Source organism: Paramisgurnus dabryanus, chromosome 12 (assembly GCF_030506205.2).
Source record: "Paramisgurnus dabryanus chromosome 12, PD_genome_1.1, whole genome shotgun sequence".
NCBI lineage: Eukaryota > Metazoa > Chordata > Actinopteri > Cypriniformes > Cobitidae > Paramisgurnus > Paramisgurnus dabryanus.
The window spans coordinates 21,260,154-21,288,043 of NC_133348.1; the positions used below are offsets into that span (position 1 = coordinate 21,260,154).

A 27,890-nucleotide genomic window follows, 5' to 3' on the forward strand; every position below is an offset into this window, starting at 1 on the left:
GTAGCTTCTATCATATTAGGACACTTAAGGCTTCACTTTGATTAGAAACTCTTATCAATTTTATGAAACAACAGATTCAGCTTCAGTAATCGTATTGTTATAGTTATGAGTTTCTGCTTTTTTGATAAGCCACGTGTCACTTTTAACCGCTACGAAGTTATTTGTTCGCCCCAGGTATGACTGTTAATGCTGATGTTACCTCCCCGTCCCCGCCCATACTAACGAGTCGTCGTTCCGCATGACCGTGCGTGTAGAGTAGCCTACGAGGCAGAAAACAGCGCTGGCCCTTTAAGACACGAGCGCTCGCTAAACTGGCAACCGTGAAGCGTATTACCGACACTACAGAGCGGACTCGCGCACACACACGAGATAGATGGAATAATAACAATGGAATATCACTGCGTGCTTTTTACCGTTTTGTTGCAGTTCATCGTCCAACCAGGTAAGACTGCGGTTATAGCTTATAATTATGTTTCACTTATTGTTTCTTGTTTTAAAGCGCTGATGAAATAATACAGAAAGTTATTCATTGAAGAGTTGGGATGCTGTATACAGTTTTACTTAAGACGGGATGTTAATAAGTCTACATGAACTATTCTTTAAGTTTTTCATTAGCTACTCATAAAGCCGCTAATATTTAGTGAAAAAAAGAAATGTATTGACCTGTTGCTTTATATTTGTATAAACAGCCTACATTACCGTTTACTAGCTACAGTACAATTATAATATTTGGAACTGACATGATGCTACCCCTCGGACCCATAAGATGCGTGCTGTTTCGCCCATAATGAATATCATCATCATTTGACTGTAATGAGCTTTCGCGCAGTGCCTGCTGAACCCCTGAATGCGACAGTCTAGTTTTTATGAATACGGTTAGGCTATGAGAATTTACACTGAATCATCTCACATACTGTAATAGCATACTTCAGTTACTATAGTAAATGTATGTATCCTATACAGTTTATATAAATACTTCACTTTGTTTATTTAAACTACAGTATATTATGTAGTATTAAATAGTGAATTCTTGTAGTAGATATGTCTACTTTAATATTTGCTGTACTATATGTTCAAAAACACAGTAAATAGTAATTTCAATTCACTACAGAAAATAAAACCGTTTTACATGTGGGATGACTCTGTACTGTTTGGAGACTGCGTGACGCATGTATACGACAATTTAGACGGTTACAGGAACCGATCATTGAAACGTGATGTTGATCCGGATAGCTGCAGGTGAGAATGTAAAGTATATGCGATCCTCTCGCGCTGCTCTCAATTATTAAACACGAGCTCGCGCGCAAGCCTGTCTCCGGTGCAGGTGCGCGCGGCAACAAGTGTAGGAATATTAAACGGAAGCTCATTTCACCTCTTAACAAATGTTCAAAACATTGCACTCTGCTCATAAGGTTCATGTGCAGGACGTGGTGAGAGGTCAGACCTTACCGTAGCCACGCCATTCGTGAGAGGATTAAAATGGTTGAGTAAGGTGAAACGAGTAGTCTCTTCTGCATAGAGTTGCAGTTGATTTTACATTCTCTTATCCCATGTGTACGGATAACTGTTGTATGTAAATAAGCGACAATTCCTAAAAGACTAAAGTGGTTTTGCATGCAGCAACCTGACTTGTTTGGCTTCGCTTGATTGCTCTTTGTGGGCATACAGTACTGTACAGTATCAGATGGTCTTTCGTAGTGGTGAATAAGCCCTTATGGATGAAAGATGAGGGACAAATCTTAAGCTGGACTGCATTGTTAACTGACCACTGTGTATCATGTGTTAGGGTTACGCCTCTCCCCATGCAACCGCTCCGTGTCGTTTTTTGGCAAGCTGTATCCAGTTACAATTTTCCACATTTTAAAGTTTGGATTTTATCCCAACTATTACACATGATAGAATATTGTATTATGCAATACTGTAGTTAGGCTACTTCAGTATTTACTATTGAAAATTGCAGTAAAATGTAGTATACTCTATCTGAATACAAACGATGTGATACATTGTTTAAATGAAACTGAAGAAAAAAGACCTAATAAAAATCTAAATGTTTTTATTGTGACTTATTTAACAAATAAACAGCAGCAGCAAACCACAACAAGAATAAATTGGGTCAGCAGTGGCCTAGTGGTTAGAAAGTTGGGCTTGTGACCCAAACCTTGCCGGTTTGATCCCCAAGTGTATTCACTACTCACTAAATGCAGAAGACAAATTCTTCTGTGTTTATGGGTTATCATACATTGGACATTACATCTCTTTCACTTCACTTATTTACTTCAATAGCAGAGTGAACTTTGTGGTCAGTTACCCTTGGTTTTGTATTGTTGGCAAAATTTGGCCTGCGGTGAAGAACCGTGCTGTAGTATTTATAGTAATTACTACACTTAGCTACTGTGTACTATATTATTCTGTAGTATTACTACAGTATAGTGAATTGATAAACTAGTATAACAAAATGTACTATAAGGATTATTAGTGACAAAACACTATTGTTCTTTACTAGTCTACATTTTATTAAATTAGCCTAAATCCTAAAGTATACTAAAGTATGTTTTAATACAGGACCAATGGTTTTGTGAGGAATCTGTTATGTTCACTACTTTAAATTCCTCATATTTGACAGCTGTGCTTAAAGAATCTGGGCTTGCCTATTCAACTCAAGCCATCTTTTAAAAGAATCATTTCAGTGATTTTAAATGATAAGCTCGGACAATAATTGAACACAATGAAACACTTTGGTTTTCACATTAATCTAATCTGAAGAAATGCCAGAGGGCTACAGCGTGACTGTTTTGCGTCGGATCTCTTCAAACGCATTGTGCTGCGGGCCTTTAGATAACAGCCATGAGAAAATCGTTTACATGGAAATAACCTTAGATAGTAGTACAGTGCTTTGACTTGCACTCGTTGGTGAAAATATCATTTATGACCACAATATGCCTATATCAGTGTTTACAAATCCCCATTCACAGGCATCATCATAATAAACACCCCAGCCTTTTACATATCCTCTATTCATCTGGCTTTTATCCAAAGTGATCTAAGGGATACATTTTTTATCCTTATTTGTATTCCCTGGGTATATCGAATAAACAGCCTTAGCAGTTCAAACACAATGCTTTACCAGCTGAGCTACAGTAACACTACTATGACCTTTCTACTGTGCAGTTAACATTAAATGATATATTTAAGTTTTATATTATTTCATTGAGGTAAAGGTGTGGTACAATTTTCTTTCTTGCTTATTGTATATGCACAAATCCAAAGATTGGTGAGATGATGTCTGGACACTGAGAAAGAAAAGTTGTTGTTGTGTTAGGGCCCTTAACCTGACCTCGCCGTTGCCAGTTACTTGTCATAGAGTGGCAGTTTGCAATGAAGCAAGCAATGCATTACGCTAAACCACAGTTTTTTATCAGGTTATCTCCTTTAAGCCTGAGGCGAGGATGGGAGCATTGAATGCCCCTTGCAGCCCCCATTTCCCTCATACTTTCTTAGAAACTCAAACAAAGTAGATACAGCCTTGACATACACAGATGAAAAGGAAAAAAATGTTTATATACGAATGCATTTTGGACGTTACCATGCACACATCTTTCCTCTGATATTTGCCTTACACATTTATGTTTTTGTAAAAGGACAAATCTGATATCTTTTTGTTGTTGTTGGTACTCTCTTTCTCTCTTTATCTTCTTTTTATAAATAACATACCTTGGCATGCCATGTGATTTGGGTTGTTATGCCATAGTGAACATCAGGTGTGTTATTTAGTATACATGCAAAGTATTTGATCAATATGTTATTGATATCTGATAAATATAAATCAGCAGATTTAGTTTAGTTTTTTCCTTAATTATTCAGTTCACCCAAGTAATGGGATTTTGGATCAGATTTTAACTTTAAATGCATAAAACATTGGATTATCATGAATTCATAGACACATTCATTTTTCATAACCATGTCACATTTGCATATCCATCAACAAATACTCTTAAAAATCTGATCTTTAATTCTAATCAAGGATGTGGATTTAAGTATAGAGCAATGCAACACACACACACACATATCCAACTTAACCCAGATGAGTACAAGAGAATCAACCAGGTTTTTTTTGTGTGTTCTTGGGAGGGTCTGCAGAAATGTCTAAAATTATATATTGTAATTTCTAATGAAATTAGTTTAAGAGGAACTTGGAACACTTGCTTGTTTTGGATTTGCAGAGTTATGAAACTATCCGTTTCGTTTCATACCCTTAACTGCCTTTTATGCAACCTCAAGAGCTTTGATTTTTTTTATTTATGTATACTGTATGTGCTTGGTATATTATTGTGGTACATTTAATTTAGATTCAATACTACAATCATTTATTGTATATTGAGTTTGAAATCCATTATTACTTGTTACAGGTTAACCCTAGAGCCCTAAAATAAAATATTAACATTGTCTCTGATGGTTTGATATTGATATGGGACTACAGCATCTATTTGTCTGACCAGTGGCAAAGTTTGAAACCTGTTTGAAAACAATAATTATAAATTCAGATATTTTTGAAAATGATCCACTTCACCTGTGGCTCCCATGTGTTTAATTCCTCTCAGTCAGGTCCAGGCCCACCATCACCCCAGAAGGACCCCAGCTCACAGTGCCGCTGAACGGCGAATTCACTTTGCGCTGCCAGAGTGACAGTTCAGTGCGCTGGGTTCGAGAAGATCGTCCATTACGACCCCTAAAAGAGCAACAAAGGGAGGGCCAATTTACAATTTTTAAAGTGCCCAGAGCAGGCCCACAACACAGGGGCAAATACACCTGTAAGGAGGAGACGTCTGATTTAAAGAGCTCCATCTATGTCTACGTTAAAGGTAAGCAAGACTATTGCACATTTGTGGGTGTGAGTATTGTTAGGATGTTATAAATTGGTGTAATAATTTGTCTTGGCTGAGTGACATGTCTGTAGGGCAATATGATAGAAATTGTCTTGAATCCTCATCCTGCCTTATAGAGCCTTCTGTGTTATGTACCTTGCTTGTGAGTGCAGGTATAGTTGATGTGTACTAGACTATGCATGCATGTTGGCATTAGTATTGTTTATGTATGTTACACTTTGTTAGACAAAATATACTACATGGGTGACGTATTACAGTTCAGTAGTATAAACGTCTGCCATAGCCTCATCTGCATCTTTTAGTGTGTTTGCATATCCTTGTAGTTTTTGCTAACCCTATCTTTATGTCTCTCTCTCTCGATCTTCCTATCCTTTGACATACACATGCTCCAACACATTTGATCATCTTGTGTGGTTCCATAATGTGCCAAAAAACAAAGTTTGTGTATACGCAGGGTGCCAACAGACCTGTTCCTTAAATCCTCACAATCATCACTCTATAAAGACCTCAGACTGCACCACCTCTATATATACCTCTCACTCATGTGTTTTTTTTTTTTAAGTATTTGCATGCATTTAATCCCACAATAACCCTTTTTTAAACTGAAACTTGATAGTTTTGACATTTGACCGTGACACCAACTTTTTTCAGTACTTCAAGAATGTAAATACTGCTAATGTGTGTAATGGAGGGTATTTTTAATCTTCGCTTTCTCTCTTTTTGTTGCATACTCTCTCTTTCTCGAAGCTGTGATGTCATAATGTCTAAGACCCCTTGGTTGTGTTTCATTGGTTTTTGATTTAGCATTCCTCTCAGCAGATCCTGAAAACCCCTTCAGGAGGGCCATTGTCAACGACATTGTCGCAGGAGAAGGAGACATGGTCACCATACCGTGCTTGCCGACTGACCCCAACATGGCAGACCTGCACCTGGAGAAATGCAACGGACAACCGCTGCCCGACAGTTTGCGATATTCATCCAGCGTCGAGATGGGTGTGACCCTGAACAACGTTAGAAAAGATTTTGCGGGATGCTACATCTGCGTCGGGACTCTGGAAGGAGCCACGGTTAAATCCGGGGAATATCAACTCAATGTCCGCCTTGGTGAGAGAAAGAGAGCGAGAGACTTTAACACATATGAAGAGAGTACAGACACCAAACTTGTGCATGTTGATGTTACCCCATTTTAGCCTGCTCTTCCTTTCCCACAATTCCCTGCTGCTTTGATACAATGTGCCGTGCTTCTTTGCTTTTAGTTCCAGGCGCACCGCCTCCGATCACACTGGGTCAACCTCAAAGAGTTCTGCACACACAGGGGGAAAAACTTTCCCTATCCTGCTCCACCTCAAATGTCAACAGTGATATCACAATCAAGTGGAAGGCTCCAAATGGGATGGTAAGAGCCCTAACAAATCGATCTGCTCTCACCTGTGTACACCTGTGGCACTTTCTTAAAGGGACATTTAACTTTTTTTTTGAAAATATGCACATTTTCCAGCTCCCCTAGGGCCCTATTTTAACGATCTAAGCGCATTGTCTAAAGCGCACAGCGCAACGTCTAAATGGGCGTGTCCGAATCCACTTTTGCTAATTTAACGACGGGAAAAATGTTTTTTGCGCCGAGCGCATGGTCGAAAAGGGTTGGTCCTATTGTAATGGGAGTATTTTGGGCGTACAAATAAAAATCCAACGCATCTCCTGGGCTATATACACTCTAAGAAATGCTGGGTTATTTTCAACCCAGCATTAAGTTAAAAAGTGCCAGGCCCAGCAGCTGGGTTAGCCTACAGTTAACAAAAATTTGGACAACCCAGCATGCGTTAAATTACTCGTCCCTTTTTGACTCAGTGCCAGATTAAAAATAACCCAGCATTTTTTAGACATTCTCCTGTTGGCGCATGCGTGACCTATGAGCACGGGCGCACTCTTCTAATGACGAAAATTGCATCACACACAATGTATGCAGACCCTCGCGTACACATAAAAAACGGACCATACTTTAGCCTTTAAACTGAAAGTAAAAAACTAAAATTTTTAGTTAAAATTACATTCAACAGCATGGATTAAACATGGTATCAGTTTGCATGACCTAATATCAATTTTTAGTAAATAACGTCCTTATACCATATCATTAACTTAATTGGTCTGTGGTTCCCATGACAAGTTCAGTATTTATGGGTTATGAATAAAGAAAAGGGTTGTTATACTTGATATACAGTGATGCCCGAGGCCAAATTAGACTTTACTGGCATTTGAAAAGAAGAAAGACGTTAGCTTTTATGTGAATATTATGTTAATGACCACACTTCAGAACCTCACACACATTTAACATGAGATACAGCCTATCCCCCATCTCTCCCAGGTTAGCTAATAAGCTTTATGTCTGCTTTCCTCTTGTCAAGCAACCACCATTTCAGCAAACCTCGCGTCTTCTGACTGAGCCCATTTCTCATGTCCGGACAGCCATCCTCAACCTGCCTTCTGTGACAATACGGGACAGGGGGAATTACAGCTGTGAGGCAATGAACGAGAAAGGGACCAGCGTAAAATTAGTCTGGGTTGAAATCTATGGTAAGTCTGTGTGTTTTGTAGTGAAACTGGGCAGAACATATTAAAGGGCTAATTCCCTGTTTTTGTACTGATTGTTAGGGACTCTATTCTAGAGAGCATTTGATTGGATAAAAATCTGTGTAGTGCAGGATGAGTCATAAATGTATCGTCCTACTTTCATGAAGCACTTTATATTTTTAATGTTTGTATTTTAAAATTGATTTTAGGAGTACAATAGCATTTATTGTGACATTCTGCTGACTATACAAGAATACTGCACCTACATGTCAAGAAAATCTCATTAAAGTATTAGTTTAGTATTATTAAACTGTTAGGGGTAGGGTTAGTAGAAAACGTACTTATTGTCAGTAGAATGTCTGTTGGAGGATCATCACAATAAAGTGTCAACAGATATTAAGCAGACAGTCTAGAAAATCCCTTGACATGTAGGTGCAAGGTTCCTTAGTTAACCGAATGTCTAAAGTGGGAACATCAAAAGTAAAGTGATAACCTAAAAGGCACAAAACTTGCCATAAACTTTTACAGCTGTAAAATATGTTCAGAGAAAAAATTATAAGCTTGTTTTACTCTATGTGTGTGTAGGTAAAGGTTTTATTAACCTAACAAATGTGGATAATAGCACAAAGAGAGTGCGTGCTGGGGAAAGTCTGTCTCTGCGGGTGGTTATGGACGCTTACCCAAAACCTCATGCATTTACTTGGAGCTACAGTGGTGTGAAACTTATAAATACTACTGATCATGTCATTACAAGCCGGTCACAAGGGAACAGGTAAGGCGGAAGTCCATTGTTTTAATCACCTACATTGCATTTATCTGCAAACATTAATGCTGAGAAATTATGCACGAAAGCTCCCGGCACTTTACATTCATTAAATACTTCCCTTCAAATCTATTTAATCCCAAAAATACTGGTTTGTTTGTCACTTCGATGGTTTTGCATCTGAGCTCTGTATGTTTCTTTTTGCTTTATTCATCAGTTACACCAGCGAGCTGAAGCTGGTCCGTCTCAAAGTGTCAGAGAGCGGCGTGTACACCTTCACGTGCTCGAACCGGGATGCCACTATCCATCAAACATTCGAAGTCCACGTCATAAGTAAGTGAAAACATTTAATGCAAATGGCAAATATTTGAATGTCCCACTTGCTTAAGATGAATTGTGACCTCTGTGTGTGCTCTCATTCAGGAGGAATCAATCACATTCACTTCTTTTGTGCTCGACATTAACTCACTTTGTCGTTTTAAAACTCTTTTTGTTAACATGAGACGCTGGCTAACAGCTCACAGACAATACCCGAAGCCAACTTGACCAGTGTAAAAACAAACAAGAAAGAGTTGAGCTTAAAGACTGCAAATACGTGGTTACTTTGTCTATGATGTCAGAATTATTGATTAATAGTTAAAAACAAGTTTTCACAAACAAGTCTTGCATTTGGTTTATCTTTGAAATATGCAAAAAAAAAGTTAAGGTAACAAATGAATCTCTGCAGCTTCATGCATGTTTTGGAAACATGACAGCATGCAAAGTAACAGCAAAAGAGACAGCTGAACAAACATACATCCCGCTAGTCAAAAAAGTGTAACTGATCCAGAACCGTCCATCTTTGACTGTTATAGGTAAACCCCAGATTGTGTCCTACGAAGGGCCGATTGATGGACAGGTGCGCTGTGTGGCTGAGGGTTACCCCACACCACAGATCAAGTGGTATTACTGCGACCAACCCTATTCGAGGTATGTCTATTGTTCTTGCATATATAGATTACTTTAGGAGAGCCACATATAGAAACATTACAAAAAGAAGCTTTGGGCAGCATAAATATATAATCTAATTTAAAATACAATGATTATTTCAGAAGTGGGTTTGAATTGAGGTCTACAAGCATATAGTGAATTATTGAACACTTTACATTTATTTACATATATGCAGACGTTTTTCCAAAGCAACTTCCAGTTCATTATAAGCAATACATTTCATTGGTATGGATGTTCCCTGGAATAATAAATACACAATCTTTTCCACTGCTAACACAGTGCTCTACCCAATGAGCTACAGGAACTTTTTTACTGCATTAAAAATGGCCTTCCTTATTGTCCATTTGTCCTGTTACTTCCTCTCTGAGGGATACATTGTGATAGGGATAAGTCATTTGACTCAGCCATGATTGTGACATCAACCAAGTGATTGGCAGCTATCCGTCACATGACACTGGCCGATGACATAATAACAAGCCACCCCTATGTGGTTGTTTATACTTAGATGTTAACAGTGTTGAGAGAACACCTTGTTCACAAGCTTATCCAGTCAATTCGTCATGATGACCAAATCCAATCAAAATAAAATGGCCTGCATCAATTTGAGCATATAAACATCCCGAGCAATTCGTTTTTTAATCTAATTCATTTGTTCTGCAGGCTTCAGTCTTTTAATGTTTTAATGCTAAGCCATTAATGATATCTATCAATAATACAGTGACAACACAAAGAATGTAAACCGGTCATTTTTGCTTTAAATTTAAAGTAGCATCGAGTACAGTAACAAATAAATCAAAGTGCATGACATCCCTGGATTCCTCTTGCATGTATTTTAATAACAGAGCCCTCAGGGTTTGCTTGTTATTTTGCTTTCATAAGCAAAGAGGTATGGATATGTGTATAGGAGTAAAACATGTATAAATAAGTAAAAATATATGTTTAGTGTCCGACATTGTGACTGGATAACCCAAACTGTCGGAGGCAGTCACATGTGACCACAGTTGTGGCCTAAACCCAAACATCCTGATCCGTCCATAAAAACAGTGAAGGAACGCCTACTCAAACAAGAGTTTAAATTTATGTTAATAACAGTAAAAGGGGCCAAAGTTGAGTTTTGGATCTGTGTGGCTTCTATGCAAATACACAGGCTTCGTATTTTAAAAAGCTATGAAACAAGTAACTTGGGATGGTTCCTTATGGGACTCCTTTATATTATTCGAAGCATTGCGTGTCCTTGATTCTAGGAATAAGACTCTGTGTTTTTGTGGTATTTGTTCATAGGTCTTTTGATGCCGAAACAATTTTACATTTCAGCAACTGCCAAATATTAAAATCACAAGTTGTTTGCCACCTCCCTAGGTGCTCTAATTCACTAAATGCTACTCAAGAGGAAGAAGACGTAGTCACTGTAACTATGGCAAATCCGCCCTTCGGGAAGGGCGCAGTGGAGAGTCGTCTAAACATCACCAAGAACAATTACCCCACCCTTGAATGTGTGGCATCTGCCAACGGAGAAATCGTTTACACTCTTTTCTCAATAAGCGGTGAGTAAATAAGACTTAACATCACACACACAGTAAACAAACCCACACTCTTTCAGACTCCAATATTTCTACACTTACCCACAATCTACCCACAGTCTGTTTGTTGACTGTCTGATGCATGTCAATAATGATTAGTTTTACACAACTTTTGGGAGTTGTTGCACGCAGGTGCTTTTTAGCAGTCCACCTGGAGGCAAATGAAAATGTAGCCGTTTCAAAGATGAAATACAGTGGTTGATTTGTTTCATTATTAAAAATACCGATGCCAAACTATGCCATAGAAGAACCATTTTTGGCTGTATGGTTCTTGTATGCAACATCTGAACGATTGCTTCATTAAAGGTAAAAACGAAATGGTTCTTTTAGGAACGTTTGACTTAATGTTTTTTTGGGGAACCAAAAATGGCTCTTCTATGGCACCTTTATTTTTAAGAGTTTGGAGTGTTTAATGGTAATTCAATTTCGGAGGCACAACTATAATTCTGTATAATCATCATATCATAAATAAAATAGTTTTCAAGAATATTGTATACAACTCTTTGGGGAGAATTGCAAGCCATTATTTAATATTTGTTACTTTTCATGCCAGTTTATTGTTGTGGTATAACCTATTTTAGATAAACTCAACTACAATTGGCACATAAAACATGCACTTTCATTTAATTGTTTTGCATGTCAATCAGACAATCCCTTCCTGTCTAAGTGGGTGGTTCTTGGCCAGAATTAGCTGTGCTATGGACCACACCTTTTGATAATAAAATCCTCCTAAAAAGAGTCATACTGTAATACCAGTACCAGAGACAGCATGTCTGATGGCTTTTTGTATACCATACTGAACCAATCCAGTTTATACAGCTGCGTTGTTCTGAAAGAATATTTATGGACAAAGTGACACACGCATGTTTTTTGGGTTCTTATGCCAAATATGCAACATATACTAGTCAAAATATACAAATCATGATTATTTATCTAACTGATTTGCTTCTTTTGTGTCTTAATCTGTTTGAATGTCAGCCTTAATTCGGATAATTTCAACCCAGGTGCTTGTAGTTTTCCAGGAATTGTTATCCAACAAGAGGAAACTTAGTAAATATGTTTATGTTTACACCAGGTGTGAGCCATCTCCTGTATCATTTAAAATAATCGAAACCAGCTGTAAATTGCCACTTTATTTTTCGTTTTTACATTGGAGACATACAAAGATAAAAGCAGGACTGCTAAATAAACAGAGGTGCACAGTTGTATCCCTAATCATGTTTCTTTTGTAAACCCATTGGGGATCTATCTTATGTATTTTTTTTTTGCTGTTGCCGACCACAATGCTTGTTTTTACATTTCACAAAACTAAATCGCCGCTAGTGAAAAAACGTGACCAAACATTGACCTTTTTGTGGACTCGTCAGGAGTTGGCCTGGGGGTTATGAGGCACCCACTGTTTTAGAAAAGCTTGTTGAGTGAACCTTCTTTGGACTATGAAGGTTCTGGTTGCAATAGGGCTGAGAAAACCAATGGGACAACAAGCCCAAGGCTGCTAAAGCTGTAAAACCTCAACTGGATGCTGAAAATGTCTGTTACTGTAGTGTTGTTAAGGCATGTGTTGTATTAGAGCTTGATGGTGGTACTGAATGATTTGGATGCTGTGGGTTATAGATGGATATACTGCAGGAACAAAGGGTGGGTGAGTATGGATGGAGGAAGATGTGGTAGACTGTGAAAGCCAGTGGCAGGTTTATAGGGGATTACTTCCTGCCGACGCTGCATTCTTTGATTTGAAATGAAGATAAAGCTACTTATAGCTTAAGAGCTTTACTACAGCGCCCAGAACAGTGTCGACAAACAATACCACAACACGCATGAAAGACACGTACACTTTAACAATATCAAAACACAGTTTCAAAAGTGAGCCGCAAAGAGCATTAGAATTATTCATTAGAGGGGATACAGTAATTCACACCTCCCTAAATGCAGTTGTGGCATAACCCGGGGTTATAGACCCTTTTACAGCCCACGTCACTGTGACGTCACCGCTCTAGCTGGAGGCAAAAAATAAGTAGGAACTCATAGCCGGCGCGCTAAAAGTTTGAGTTTTTGACTTTAAAATGTCATCTCGTTGTGTTTTTGGCTGCCAGATTAGAAGGAACAGCACTTTTGGTTCAAAAATAAAGTTTTACCGGATCCCGGCAGACATTTCTTCACAGATATCAAGAAGACAATTGTGGTTGAATGCAATACGGCGCACAGACTAGACGGAGACGATCATAAATAATACTCGTGTTTGCAGTGCACACTTCATATCAGGTAAAATAATCTATGCATATGTACTGTTGTGTTGGTTTTATCTAGTACAAATCAGCAAGTTTCTGTTTTATTGGTGAAAAGTCGCCAACCGCGCTATTGTTTAGCTTAAATGTTAAACAAACATACAGCGATAGATGTGTATGCCATCGTTTGAATAGTCTCTTAAAATAATCCACATTGCTAATCATAGTAAGCCCAGTGATAAGTTACATAAGACAGTAAGCCTAGACAAAATTACCCAAATCCACCTGAAAGTAATTCATATGTTGTCTATGAAATATCTAAAACCTGGTTAAAATCGCAAGAGTTAATTTACAAAAATACCTGTCACGGTCCCGCAGAATCAGTGACTGTACATATTCGGACAGATCCGAAACTAATTCTGCATCCATGTTTAATAAATCCCTCCTAAAACATGCTCGTTTAAGCTTGTCAACATAGCCTCTGCGGCTCTTTCTGCCTCCAGCTAAGCCCCGCCCACACAAATACGTCACAATGTTTACCAACTGTAAAAGGGTCTATTAACCCTGCTTGTTTATTATTCATGGTGATTCTGTGTTGTTAAAGTATTGTTTTACTCAGCAGGGTAACAAGTTAACAACTGTGTTTGTGTAAGAAAACACGAATCGTTTTTTATTTCCATTGCCACTCGAGTCCCAAAGTTAGCATCAGATCTGATGTGGTTCCTGAGGTAATGGAATTTATTCGCTATGCATGTTGATTATCTAATGATGCTTGTACCGGGAGTATTTATAATGTATGTATTTATAGGGTATTTAAGCAGGTTCAATATTTGGAATATTTTAATATTTGCATTTGAAACAGTAGGGTTTTCAATAATATTTAAGATATTAAAATTATACAAACTATTAGTAGTATTTTGGTAACACTAGTACAAGGATGTATTTGTTAACATTAGTCAATCCATACACTTTTGCATTATATCTGCTTAATCCCGGCTTAATCCCATTCAGAAATACCCATTTGTTGGCAAAATCCATTAACTACAGTTATTTTTTGAGCAAAGTCCTCTAAATGCACGGATGAAGAATTGAATGAATGACGGCACGTTTACATCACATTACAAGAGCGTTTAGTGAATAGTGACTGGAGGCTTTTTTAGAAGTGGAGATTTGTTCATGTACTTAGAGGGTTTTGCAGCAAAAGTCACATTTGTTAAATATCAATGAAAAGTGATATTTGTGAAAATATGGCTTTTCAGACTAATACACTTTCATTGCTATTTAAGTGAAATTACTAAATCTAAACATAAAAAAAAATGCCCATTTAGAGACACATTTATAGACACTGTTTACACATGGTATTACACATGGCTCATTTTTCAGCTCCCCTAGAGTTAAACATTACATTTTTACAGTTTTGGAATCCATTCAGCCGATATCCGGGTCTGGCTGTACCACTTTTAGCATAGCTTAGCATAATTCATTGAATCTGATTAGATCATTAGCATTGCTTAAAAATTTACCAAAGAGTTTCAATATTTTTCCTATTTAAAACTTGACTAGTTACACTGTGTACTAAGACCAACGGAAAATTTAAAAATTTGATTTTCTAGGCCGATATGGCTAGGAACTATACTCTCATTCCGGCGTAATAATCAAGGACTTTGTTGCCATACCATGGCTGCAGCAGGCGCAATAATATTATGCAGTGCCCGAAAATAGTCCCCCTGGTAACTTTTAATTTTCTGGCGGTCTTAGTACACGATGTAACTACAGAAGAGTCTAGGAAGTTTTAAATAGGAAAAATATCAAACCTCTGATCACTGATGCTAATCGTCTAATCAGATTCAATGGATTAGCTATGCTAAAATTTTTGAATGGATTCCAAAATGGTAAAAGTCAAATGTTTAACTCTAGGAGAGCTGGAAAATTTACCTATTTTCAAAAAAAGTGGAGTGTCCCTTTAAGATGAGTTTTTTCGATTGGATTACAAGTGGACGAAAGAGACATATTCATGTTTAGACCTGGTCTTTTAAATCGTCTCTCTTTCTCCTAATCCTTCATTTTTCTGTTTTAAAAGTTATCATTTTCATAATGGCTATTTAGCTAGACCTAATGGTAATACTACATGATATTCAGCGTAATCTGAGTTCAAATAACCACATTTGTATGTGGTGTTGATCGTAAGCCCCTACTTATGGATCTAATGTAGAGTTCTTGTGTCTTTCTCTTTAGTTTTATTAAATGTTATAAATGTTGTTTTAATTTTCACAGAGAGCACTGTCCCTCACGAACTCTTCACACCTCTACTCATTGGATTTGTTGCCGCGGCAGTTATACTGCTTCTCATCCTTATTGTGCTGTCTTACAAGTACATGCAGGTAAAATAGCATTCATTACAAATCACAAAATGTCGAGTCATTGTGGCATTAATGAGACAAACCACATCCTAACGAGGATGTTTATAGATTTCCACCTATTATACCAAAAAAGGATACAGTGTCCTTTTATAAAAGCTTATTTTGTTATGCCAACAACTTGTTTTTGGTTATTTGACTAAGCCCAATAATTTATGCAGTTTACCTGTCACACCTGGCAACCTTTCCACCCTTTAGGGTAACTCTGAGACAATAGACACTCAAGAATATTATTTACTTAGCCAGTCATAAGACCTGATGTTTTACTACCCAGCACTTGAAATACACTCAAACACACACACACACACACACACACACACACAAACACGCACTTATGTTTTTTAAAGTTAATACCATGCTCTTATGGAAACATGAAAATGAAACGTAGAGTGTCTGTTTAAATGCGTTTAAATGATTTTATCTATTTCCTTATCATCTTTGTCTCATGACAACCCAAGACTTCACCTTTTCTCTGTTTACATCAGAAACCCAAATATCAAATACAGTGGAAAGTCATAGAGGGCATCCATGGAAACAACTATGTGTACATTGACCCCACTCAGCTTCCGTACGACCACCAATGGGAGTTTCCCAGAGATAAGCTGCGATTTGGTAAGTTAAAACTGAGATCTGTCTATTTGGTCATTGTACATGATGGTTTCTTTATAATATTGGACTTCTTCTACGGGTCTATGGAGCGCAGGGCCACTACAAATGTACAAAGAATAGATATTCGTTGGCTGTTTCATGGTTTATGACTGCAAGAACTGGCGCCTTGTGAAAAGCACTTCAACAACCTCATGACATATTGTCATATCTTTAACAGCAGTATCCGTCAACAAACAGGATCTAACAGGATCTAGCATATCCCGCTTGCCACAAGCCACACCCCCATGATTCAAAACAAGAACTGTTGATGTTACGACTGACTGCTGATTTAGGATCAGTTTCTATTTAAACAGTTGTCTGGGAATCTGACCATTCTAATTATTTTTAAACACTTTTGTTCTTCTGTGATCCCAGGAAAAACTCTTGGATCTGGAGCATTTGGGAAGGTGGTGGAAGCCACTGCTTATGGGATGTCTAAGGCGGACACAATGATGACTGTAGCCGTGAAGATGTTAAAACGTAAGTGACAGAAGACATGTTTACCATCATGTTCACTTTGTCACTTTCAGTGCATTTCAAGGTATACATTTTTATCAGTACACAGTATGTGTTCCCTTGGTTCAAACAAACAAAGTTTTGTGTTTCTAACGCAATGCTCTATTAACTGAGCTACAGGAACATTTAAACAAATAGAGCAACGTTTAATGACACAAAAGAAGAATAAACAGATGTAATCCAATTCCAGTAAGGTTTAGTGTTTGAGTTTGTAATATAAAATGTCATTTTATTGACACATTTTGTAACTGCAGATTTTATTTATGATTTATGTTTTATTTATGATGTTTTTGGCCAACAGCAAGTGCCCATGCCACTGAGAAGGAGGCTCTGATGTCTGAGCTGAAAGTGCTTAGTTATCTTGGCAACCATATTAACATTGTAAATCTGCTTGGGGCCTGCACTATTGGAGGTGAGAGACAAAGTATATCTCATGTACTTATCCTTTAAATGGAAACTACAGAATAATAGTTACACAACTTACTGTAGATATTATGTTGAATAAGCACACAAAATTATGTTATAACACAAAATGCTATATTTTAATATCTTTAAAGTACTGTAGCCCCCTTTGACTATAATTTGTAAAAATGTCTCTTTTGGCATTTTACAAACCAGCTTCTTGAGGTATTACCCTAAAAAGCTTTGTATACTTTTTCCGCTTCCGTCTTGTGCGCACACGCACAGCTTTCAAAGTATACTCCTCCACGGCTACATGCGGATGGCTGTGTTCGACACATTGCAATGCAGAAGCCATCAGGGCAACACTAATTTGCAACATTTACAGTACATTTAAAAATTTAGGATAGATGAAGAAAAGAAGCAGATCCACCATTGCAAACAAAGTTTAGAACAAAAAATAAGAAAATAAAGAACAGGAATCAAACGTTATGGTGACAAAATGCTCCACAGCTTTTTGTTCTTGGAAGAAGTGAAAATGAAACGAAAATGACGTCATGCGGATGGCACGCGGACAGCCCTAGTATACCTTTGGCTTAAGATGATTTTGAAAAAAAATATGGTCCTATCTATTCTGGGCTCTTACTGACTGTTTTTCTTTATTATGTGATCAAATCATTTTTAATTAATTTGTAAAGTTTTATAGTTTTATTAAGTTTTTGTTAAGTTTTTATTTGTATTAATGAAACAATTTATTATAATTATTTTATAAGAAATCAACATGTTGGCACAATTATATTCCCCCAACCAAATTCAAACATTCACTTTCAAATGCAATTTTTTTTAATACATTTCAATCAAGTCAACTGTGTAAATCAAGTGCATATGTGTGTAGTTTAAATGTTTTATCAGTGTGCACTGTAAAAAAGTTGGTTCAACTTAAAAAAAGTTATGTTACCTGGCTGCCTTAACATTTCGAGTTAATTCAACTTAATGATATTAGTTGACACAATTTTGCAGTTTTTTGAGTTAACTAAAATTTTAAGTTGAAATAACCTTAAATTTTATCGCAACCAATTTTACCAACAAATAATTTTTTTAAAGTGTTTTGTCAATTTATTTTGAGACGATTTGTTTTACAGGTCCAACTCTAGTTATAACAGAGTACTGCTGTTTTGGTGACCTGTTGAACTTCCTGCGCAAAAGAAGAGAATCGTTCTACTTCTGTACACTTGGAGAAGAATGTTACTATAGAAATGTCATGATGCCACCAGATGCAAGGTAACTCATCGATCAATGCATTGGTTATTGTCTGGTGAGGGATTTCCCCTACCCACCTAACAGACTTAAGTTACATAACCTGGGGGTGTACACATGATGCACACCCGAACCGGGGTGTCTACTGACGATGCACACCCGAATTTATACTAACCGCTGGGGCGTCTCCCGGATCGAGCCTCTACTGGTGATGGACATCCGTACACTATGCGGCGTTTTCCCGGACAGGGCTTAGACTAAAATGCATGTTTGACCTATGCTTAATTTAAAACACCTTGCACTGATATATCTTAAAGCAACACTAAAGAGTTTTTGCTCTTTGCTTCCCCTACTGGTTAGAAGCGTAATTGTCCATAACCACTGTCATAAATACTGCAGCATAGCTGGCTCTGATTGGATTGTAGGTCTGCCGTAAAGCAAGTTTTTGTAGTTTTCACTCGAACTACAAGACCGCGACCCGACGGTTGGAAACTTCTTTAGTGCGGTTTTGGCCGATAGAGGGCTGCAAAGCGAATGTGAAAGTGCCGTTCACCCTGGTTCGAGTGGATGAACGACTGAAACTTTTTTGGAAACGTTATTTTAAGGTAAAAAAAAACTCTTTGGTGTTGCTTTAAAGGGGACATATTATGAAAAGCTGACTTTTCATGTTTAAGTGATATAATTTGGTCCCCAGTGCTTCTATCAACATAGAAAATGTGAAAAAGATCAACCCAGTAACTTAGTTTTGGTTAACAATTCTCTGCAAGCATGTGAAAAAAATAGGGTCATTAAAATTTGGCTCCCCTGTAATGTCAGAAGAGGATAATACAGCCCCTTAATCTGCACAATCCAACCACTGCACTGCACTACAGTGCACAGATCAGCTCATTTGCATTTACAAGGTGATTTAACATAAGATTTATTTGATATCTTAAAAGTCTTGTGAAATGACCCCTTTAACATATATCAGTGCCAGCATTGTTGTTGTAAGATATTTTTATAAAAACTTCTCAGATGTCCTTATATAACTAAGGCCTAGTCCTGGATTAATCTAAACCCTGCCTGGGAAACCCCTACAAGTTTATCCTCAACAGGGCATCCTTCATACCCAGAGTGGAACAACATCTTGTCCCCTAAGAAACACAAGCACTTGGGAAATAAGATCATGTGTTTGACCTGACCTGCTCCGAAGTTGAAACCAGATTCCAGTAAATGCATTTGAAATGCTTTAATTACAGCCCAGAGGACCTCAAACCATCCAAAAAGAATTCCCCCATATCAAAAGAATAAAATTGTTTATATATGACAAAGTGATATAATTTTTATGTCTCTAATATGATTGGTTCTACAGTATTTGCAATTCAGCAACCCCACATTGTTACTACTGTAGTAACGGTTCATTAAAAATCGTCCTCCACAACAAGTGTGATGGCATGAAGTGCTGTTGAATAAGGACGTTTTGTATTTATTTTGCAGTGAGAGCAGGAATGGCTACATGACCATGAAACCTTCTGTAACGCGAGTTCTATCTTCAGAAAACAGAAGATCACTTAATAAAGGTAAGATGAAAGTATCTTATCATCTATTCTTTTTATTCAGTTTGCTACACATTTCTACATTCATTTATCATTGCATTGGAATATTTTCTTCGTCTAAAGGGGATTCCTACAGCGATTCCGATACGGTCAGTGAGATTCTGCAGGAAGATGGTTTAACTCTAGACACCGAAGATCTTCTCAGCTTCTCCTACCAAGTGGCCAAAGGGATGGATTTTCTGGCATCCAAGAACGTAAGTCTCATTTCATCTCTTCTCTTGTGGCCAGTCAATGTTTGCAGTGATGTCACCGCAGATCTTCTCACTCTTCCTCTATGAAGCCACAGGCTCACATTCCATTATCCCCGTCCAGTCAAGGGTCACATTACACCCGCTTGCACATGAATGAGCCCACGTTGTCAAGCACATGCACATACTTGTTCACTGAAGATACTATATGGAAACTAAATTAGCTGGCCACCTCTGTGCTAACTTAGAAGTTGGGTATGTCCAACACCTCTTTGCTAATGAGGTTTTGAATATTGACACTGACATTGTAAATTCTGTTTTGTCAGTCTTGACAGGAATTATTAAAGAAAGGTCCAGGTTTAACAAATATACGTGTGTGTGTGTGCAGACCTGTGTTAACGGCGTGTGTGTGTTTGTTTAGTGTATTCACAGAGACCTGGCTGCAAGAAACATTCTTCTAACCCAAGGTCGAGTGGCTAAGATCTGTGACTTCGGACTGGCTCGTGACATCACCACTGACTCAAACTATGTCGTCAAGGGGAATGTACGTTTCAAATGAGTTGAATTCTTGCTTTAAACTAATTCTGGTCAATATACAGTACTGTGCAAAAGTCTTAGGCCACCATGCTACCATTAGATTAGTTGTTTTTGCAATTGTATAGTGATCATATATAATTATTTCTCAGTCTCGTTTTTAGAATACAACAAGAAAATACAGTTAGTGTGTATATAGTACTAAAAGAATTAAAAGAATAAACTGAAGTGTCAAGTATTTAGGGTAAACTCATCTTCCACTTGAGCAATAGCAAGAAACTGCAGGACCTCCTTAACCTAAATGAAATTAAATCCTAATTTTAAATTCTAATCGAATGACTTCAGGACTTCAGTCTCCTCAAAAAAGCTCAAGATGTGTTTAGTGCCAAGAGAGGTCACACTAAATACTGACTGATGCCTAAATTGGTTTGTTTTTAATTTTGTGTACATATTTCCTGTATTTTCTGTTTGTATCTTAAAAAAGAGTGAAAAATAAATTTTGATGAACATAAAAAATTTGCTAAAGCAACAAAGCTGGTGATGGTGGCCTGAGACTTTTGCACAGTACTGTATGTGGTGCTAATCTTTTTAAAAAGCAAAATTTTTTCCACTTTATTTAGCATACTGTGACATTTTGGGACCAAAGGGCTTAAGTTTACATCACGTGCATAATCCAACAAGTAGATTTTTGTTTCTTTACAACTGATCTGGCTTTGAGCCACTCATCACACCACACATAACTGTTAAACATTCTTCGTCGGTGTTGCTATTTGTGTTTTAAGGCAGATTTTCCTGTCGTCTTCTTTAGAGTAATTACAAAGATCACTTTGAGATGCCACCGCCACGTATGCATGATGAGACATGCATCTGATGTAAATGACCTGAACGCAATGAACTTGATGAACTTGACATTTGTGCAATCAAACTATTTGACTAATCTTGCAGAATTTGCATAAAGCAGAATTCTGACGTTTCTAACGTTGGCTTGGCCTACAAATGCTCCATTTGCATCATGGTTTTATTGTTGAAAACTAGCCCAAAGCAACAAACAGAAATGATTAATTGTAGTATTGATGGTCACTGACTCATTCTTTTTGTGTATTTATTGCAAAATTGCATGCTCTGTTCCTGTGGGTATTTCATAAAGTTTTCCCTGTTTACAACTCTATTCACAGACTTGTATTTCAAATGTGAATCGTAAATATAAGCATGTATAGTGAATGGTAGTTACCTGACATAGTTAGACAGTTACGTGTGTTTCTGTAATGTCACGCGATAGGCCATCTTTCAGTGTTGTTAAGAAAGGAATGCCTTTAATGAGATGTTTGTTATGTAGGCGCGTCTTCCAGTAAAGTGGATGTCCCCTGAGAGCATTTTTGAATGCGTCTACACCTTCGAAAGTGATGTCTGGTCTTATGGTATCCTGTTGTGGGAGATCTTCTCTCTCGGTACGTTTAACTAATCTCATTATTTATCTTGGCCTTGTAAGCCTCTTTGATATTCTTGTCTAAAATGATCCTGTGCTTCTCTATAGGGAGTAGTCCCTACCCAGGCATGCCAGTGGACCACAAATTCTACAAGATGATCAAAGAGGGATATCGCATGGAGTCGCCTGAGTTTGCACCAACTGAAATGTAACTCCTTTTCTTATGCATGCCTGTAATTGTAGCATGTTTTGAAGTTACAAGACAGTTAAATGCTCTTTGAATAGATACAGCATGACAAGATAATGACAGCCGAGCAAGATAATGGGAGTGGTGTGTCATGTACCTTTATGTCTTTGTTTTGGTGTGCGTTTAGGTGATGAATGCACACACACCGTTCCCACTAAAACCACATCCCTTTTTATTTAGGTATGAGATCATGCATTCGTGCTGGGATGCCGACCCCTTCAAGAGACCCTCATTCAGCAAGATAGTGGAGAAGATCGAACAGCAGATCTCGGACAGCACCAAACATGTTTGTGTTTCTTATTCTCCTAATGACTCTTTATTTTTCATGGCAAAACGATTGCAGTGTTTACTCAAATTTTTTGCACTGTACCTCAATGCAAAAACCTGTATCACAAGTATTTAAATAAAATGTCACACCTGTCAAATGCAGCTATGTAAATTGGATTCGTTTTAAATTAACACTTAATCACATACTTTTACTTTACGACTATGGTTGGGAATAGTTTATTTTTCACCACTTCTCCCAATCTGCAAGATTTGCATTGTACTGTACATACACTGTAAAACCTTACAGTTAACTTAACTCAAACCATTTAAGTAAACCGGTTGCATTAGAACATTTAAGTTTTAAAACACATAAATTTAAGTACTGTGAACTTGAGTCATGTGCAATTATGCACTTATATTAAGTAGTGTGAACTTGAATATAAGTGCATAACTGCATATGACTCAATTTGTTTAAGTTCACAGTACTCAAATGTATGTGTTTTAAAACTAATGCAATCGCTTTACTTAAATGGTTTGAGTTGAGTTAACTTTTAGGTTTTACAGTGTACGGCAAGTGGCATAGATTTTTTTAGATAAAAAATGTGTAATTCATTTAGTGCACATGGCACTAAAACAATGCAGATACAACAAATCTTATTAGTGAATTTGTCCTTCAGTGCATTGCAAAAACGTAACTGATCAGTCTCTTATTTTTTTCCTTCCAGATTTACTTAAACTTCAGCTCCAAATTGCCAGTGGCACCAGGACTCCGTGAAGAGTCGAATTCTCACGGGAACCGGCTAAACTCTGTTAGCAGTCGCAGTACCATCACCCAGCCCCTGCTCTCTAGCAATAATGTCTTTTTGGAGGCGACGGGCCCGCATCACCCTCCAGTGTGAAGATGATGTTGCACTCATCGATTAAGGTCTTGCTAAGGATCACTGTAGCTCTCTGGCATACATTGAGGACTTTGGTGGAAAACACTGATCATAAATCTCAGAGCAGTCATATTCTTTCCATTCATCTATTTTGCACCTTTTGCGTACGGGGTCCATGCCAGAAACGATGGTGGTCATTACTTAACATTTCATCTGCTCTTTGGAATTATAAATGTTGTTATCAATGCTGGCATCATTCCACGGTACTACTGCGTATCTCTATTGTGAGTCTGCTGGAGGACTTAAGTTGCTTGGTATAACATTTCTTTTGCTTTAATATTTGCTACATGTTAGCATATTATATGTTATATATTAGCAGAATCGTTATTTTTTGGCTTTATTTTAATGCTTGAATTCAGGTTGGAGACAAAGAAATATAACCATCACCATGATGACTGCAGAATCAAGATATCATTTTAGATTTTACCAGACCTTAAGCACAAAAATGCACTACAACCCATGTTTAAGACATTCTATTGAATGTGACCTTTTGGCTGAGACTGCCGAGCTTAAATCAGTTATCTATTTTGCAGATCATTCAAACTTCAAACACATCAATGGCTCTTTGATTTGGAAAGTATGTGTAGCAATAACTAAGCTTTGCACCTTTAAAGCATTATCACATTGCTGCCAAGCCAAAAATGAGCTGCTTACTGCATTGTGTTTGACATAAAGGTGATAGTATTTCATTAGTTGGCAGCTGAATTTATTTTGTTGTCATCTCCTATGAATTGTCTTGATTGAACGGATCATATTAAGTCAACTTTAAGTTCAGACAGGCAAGGCGTTTAAAAAAAAAACCATCACTATTCATTGTTTACTTTAAATACTGGATTACATAGCAGTATTACGTTCTTATTTTTGTCCTTTTCCTCTCGTCCAGGAAATGTAATTCGGGACAACAAAATGATCCAGTGCAGCAGTAATTCAAGTTTAATGAGGCATCAAACTTTCAGACAGTGTTTTTCGGGATCACTTTAAACATCGTCAATCACTGACAGCTTCTCACGCATCTTGAATCTTACAAAGCTTGTTTGAAACAAAAAAATATTACTTCATTTACCTATTTCATTTGTATAACACAAACAAAGTGTGGCTACACCACTGCAGTTCAACATTTTGATAACACTTCACTTTTTCAGATCTTTTTTGTGGTTCTGTAACTGTAATGGTGGACTGAAGATCACTAGCTTACGTAGCATTGGTTCTTTATTTCAGAAAGAAATGTGAGATATTCCACATTACATATTTTGTGAAGCTGAAACAGATGGCATAATAAGTAGTGCTCATTTGTACATTTGTAAATGTTTTACTTGTTCTGAATGTTTTACAATCTATTTGTAACCTGTTGCGATTATCACAGAAATACTGTAAGGTCTTAAGACACAAGGTTGCTGTTTTCTGATGCTTGTGGTTCAGCAGGTTATTATTTTCGACAGTTTCTTTGACGACTTATCACACCAACTGTTGTGCCTAACAGATTATGTTTAGCCAATGAGAATCTTTGCTGTGGACGAATAGAAATAGAAAGCTGCTGCTGTGTAGCAATGGGTGCCAATGGCTTCTTGCTCGTTGTAAGAATAGCCAGTGAAGGATCTGCCAATAGATGGGCAGCTTTCTAACAGAGGACAAAACAGAGAGGCTTTCTATTGGTTAGGATAGCCAATAAGATTCTCATTAAATTATGGATCTGCCAAAGGGAAAACGTCATAGTTATCTACTGAATAAGAGATACGCGTCGAATGATTCAGTACGCGCAAATCACAGAAATCGTAGCCGTCTAAACATCAGTAGTCCGGGCACCCTGTCAGTAGCTAATTTCCCAGATCTTCCTCTGTTCTTTGTGTCCAGCTGCTTCCTCGGCCGGATCTCTCACTTCCACAAAGTCTGAGACGGGGAGATCCGACTGAGCCCATCTCCAACACCACCACCCCCCCTCGCCACACTGGAACACTGTTCCTGTCGGGCGATAGCTTTCGCTTCCATTTGCGCTAACGTGTTTGTGTGTGAATGTGTAAATGCAGGTCATTTGCTGTTAAAAGACCCGAGCACTGATGGGGGTTCCTGCGATACAAATACTGTTAATGAACTTCAGTTATACTGCTGAATCATCTGATGTTCAGTCACGTCATACTCTCAATGTTTGCTCTCCTCTTGTATGTACATAATATATACATATGTAAATCATAATGTCGCTTATTTTTTGTTATTATGGTACGTCCTCTCATGTGCTGCAAAAATTCAACATTTTGTATGTTACAATTTTCCGTTGCCCTCATTTTTTCCTAAGTGCAGTTTGCAGGCACACAAGGTACAGGACAGTTGGCTATATATACATATATAAGTGACCCCGCATGTGAAACCTCAGCTAAAGTCGCATAATCTAACCATAAAAATTATTTGTGATTATTGCTGTAAATGAGAGATTAAAAACTTCTTTAATATACAATACATTTATGTATAACATAAAAAAATACTGAAATTGATGATTTTGTTAAGACTACGCTTTTTTATTCTGCACAAAAATACCTGAACTTGGCTTTCTAAAACATTGACTTTGATCGTCTCTGTGTTCACTAGAAACACATGATGATATTGCTTGTTTTCAAATTGAAAATTCTCAAAAACATGATTATCTGAGTACACAATCAATCAAATCTTTGACAAGCTCTTACTCAGTAGTATTAAAATATAAAGGTGACATTTTCAGCAAATGTTTTGTACTTTATATAGAATGATTTTATGTATAGTAAAAAAACGTAAATGACAGAAAAATTACTTTAGCCTGGTTTTCACAGACGGGGTGACATATATATTTCAGCATTTTTAATGTTAAATTGATGACTGTAGGAACATGAGTTCTCGTCTGCATTTTTAAATCATTTAAAGATGAGGTGTTTTGGCCCCATGAGAAGGTTTGTTTATTGTATTTTATTGTATATTTATTTTACAGTTTTTATTTTGAAAAAAAATGTGTGTGTAGCTCTTGTTGTTACAGAATGTAAATAAATAACAAACTATGAATATGATCTTGTGACTGTGCTTTGCATTCAAGGGCACTGCAAAATCACTTTAAAAAGAAAACCCATTGTATAATATAATTGTACAGCAAACATATCTTCACTTAATACATGTTGTTAGAATTTTTCTTATAGTGACAGACAGCTATTAACCGAACCAAAATTAATTTGGACCATATTGTTGGCCGTCTGCTGAATCATAAAGTACATTAACATATTGCAGACTGCATCTCTCGATGATGCTCATGCAGAGTGGGCTGTAAATGAGGCTAAAGCCCTGCTGTCTGAAACAGCTGATACAAGGACTGTCATTTTGTTTTTGTTTCAGCTCTAGACATCTGTTTTTAAATGGACTACAGACACAAAAACACTATAGTGAGTACAAGGTTAAAAAAGTGTGAGTCATGGAATTACTGGAATATCATGGAATTTTAAAAGGTCTATTACAGACATCACTTCCAGACAGAAAATGTATATGTTTTCGTCCAAGTCATGGAATATCATAGAATTTTAGTTTCCATTTATCAAAATGTAATTTTTCTATACCATATTTTTCATCCCGTTTTTGTGGGAAATAAAATACGATCATCAGCTGTAGAAACATCCGTCACATTTTTACCAAAAAAGAAATTATGATTCAAGTCAAGATATTTAATTAATTGGGCGTAAAAGTTTTAAAGCCAAAGTTATAATTATTATTAATGCAAGAACAAACCAGTCATAGCATTTTCTTTCCTTGGATAATTGACTGTACTCATTAGTGTTAAAAATGTTTATTTGCAAAGAAAAGTTAATTGTTTTATATTACTGCTCAAGATAATTTTAGTACGACTTAGGTAAAGTAGGTTATTTACTTATGAGTAGTCTGTGGCATAGTTGTCTTTTAGTTTATGTGGTTAATGTCTGTATGATAAAGTTTGGCCCATATAAGGGGACGTTTTTTTGGTCCAACCTTAATTTTTAGTAGGGCTTGCTCCCTGGCCAAAAAGCCCATTCATTTTTCCCTACGACTTTTGAATTATCATAAAAAAATAAACTGTTTAACCCAAGTTTATGACGCTTAAACATTTTGTCCAAGATAATCTTCACAGATGGCGTTACAGGGACGCAGGAAGTATGCCAAGGGAGACGCAGGGTCTCGTTCCCTTATCAGGGAACAAGTGTTACATACATAACCCGAGACATTTTCATGTGTCAAACACAACTATTCAAAAAAAGCATTTTGGTATGAATCAACATTCGCATACAGAAGATATAAGCATTTAAAGCGAACAGTTTAGCACGTGTGCTTAAAAAGTATTGAATTTTTATGTTATTATCCTACACTTCACAGGGAATAATATGAATTTATTTTTAGAAAACTTCTTGCATAAAATAGATTCAAGCACTTTCAATGACCTGTATCTATGCATGTAGATTTGCAAAAACT

The 27,890-nt window shown here is 37.1% G+C and overlaps 1 protein-coding gene across 4 annotated transcripts; it reads left to right on the forward strand.

Moving 5' to 3' along the window:
- The first annotated feature begins 241 nt into the window (after positions 1-241).
- kita (KIT proto-oncogene, receptor tyrosine kinase a) lies at positions 242-26,470 on the forward strand. 4 transcript variants are annotated; one of them, XM_065257153.2, is made up of 21 exons: positions 242-442; positions 4,599-4,859; positions 5,688-5,987; positions 6,140-6,279; positions 7,286-7,454; positions 8,037-8,223; positions 8,432-8,547; positions 9,069-9,183; positions 10,564-10,748; positions 15,284-15,390; positions 15,912-16,038; positions 16,450-16,554; positions 16,892-17,002; positions 18,132-18,270; positions 19,723-19,805; positions 19,905-20,035; positions 20,451-20,573; positions 21,900-22,011; positions 22,098-22,197; positions 22,417-22,522; positions 23,229-26,470. In XM_065257153.2, exons 1-21 carry the CDS (start codon positions 388-390, stop codon positions 23,400-23,402), a joined length of 2,946 nt encoding a protein of 981 aa, XP_065113225.1. In that variant the 5' UTR covers positions 242-387; the 3' UTR covers positions 23,403-26,470. The 4 variants fall into 4 exon arrangements, with proteins under 4 accessions (XP_065113225.1, XP_065113226.1, XP_065113229.1 ...); XM_065257154.2 differs by having other exon boundaries at positions 5,700-5,987; XM_065257155.1 differs by having other exon boundaries at positions 243-442; positions 5,703-5,987.
- Positions 26,471-27,890: the final 1,420 nt, after the last annotated feature.

Excerpts from the sequence above, each read along its gene's own strand:
- kita (XM_065257153.2), top strand. The coding sequence starts at position 388 with ATGGAATATCACTGCGTGCTTTTTACCGTTTTGTTGCAGTTCATCGTC. Across the intron at positions 7,455-8,036 it reads AGTCTGGGTTGAAATCTATG|GTAAAGGTTTTATTAACCTA; the intron begins GTAAGTCTGTGT and ends ATGTGTGTGTAG. Across the intron at positions 17,003-18,131 it reads TGGGGCCTGCACTATTGGAG|GTCCAACTCTAGTTATAACA; the intron begins GTGAGAGACAAA and ends TTTGTTTTACAG.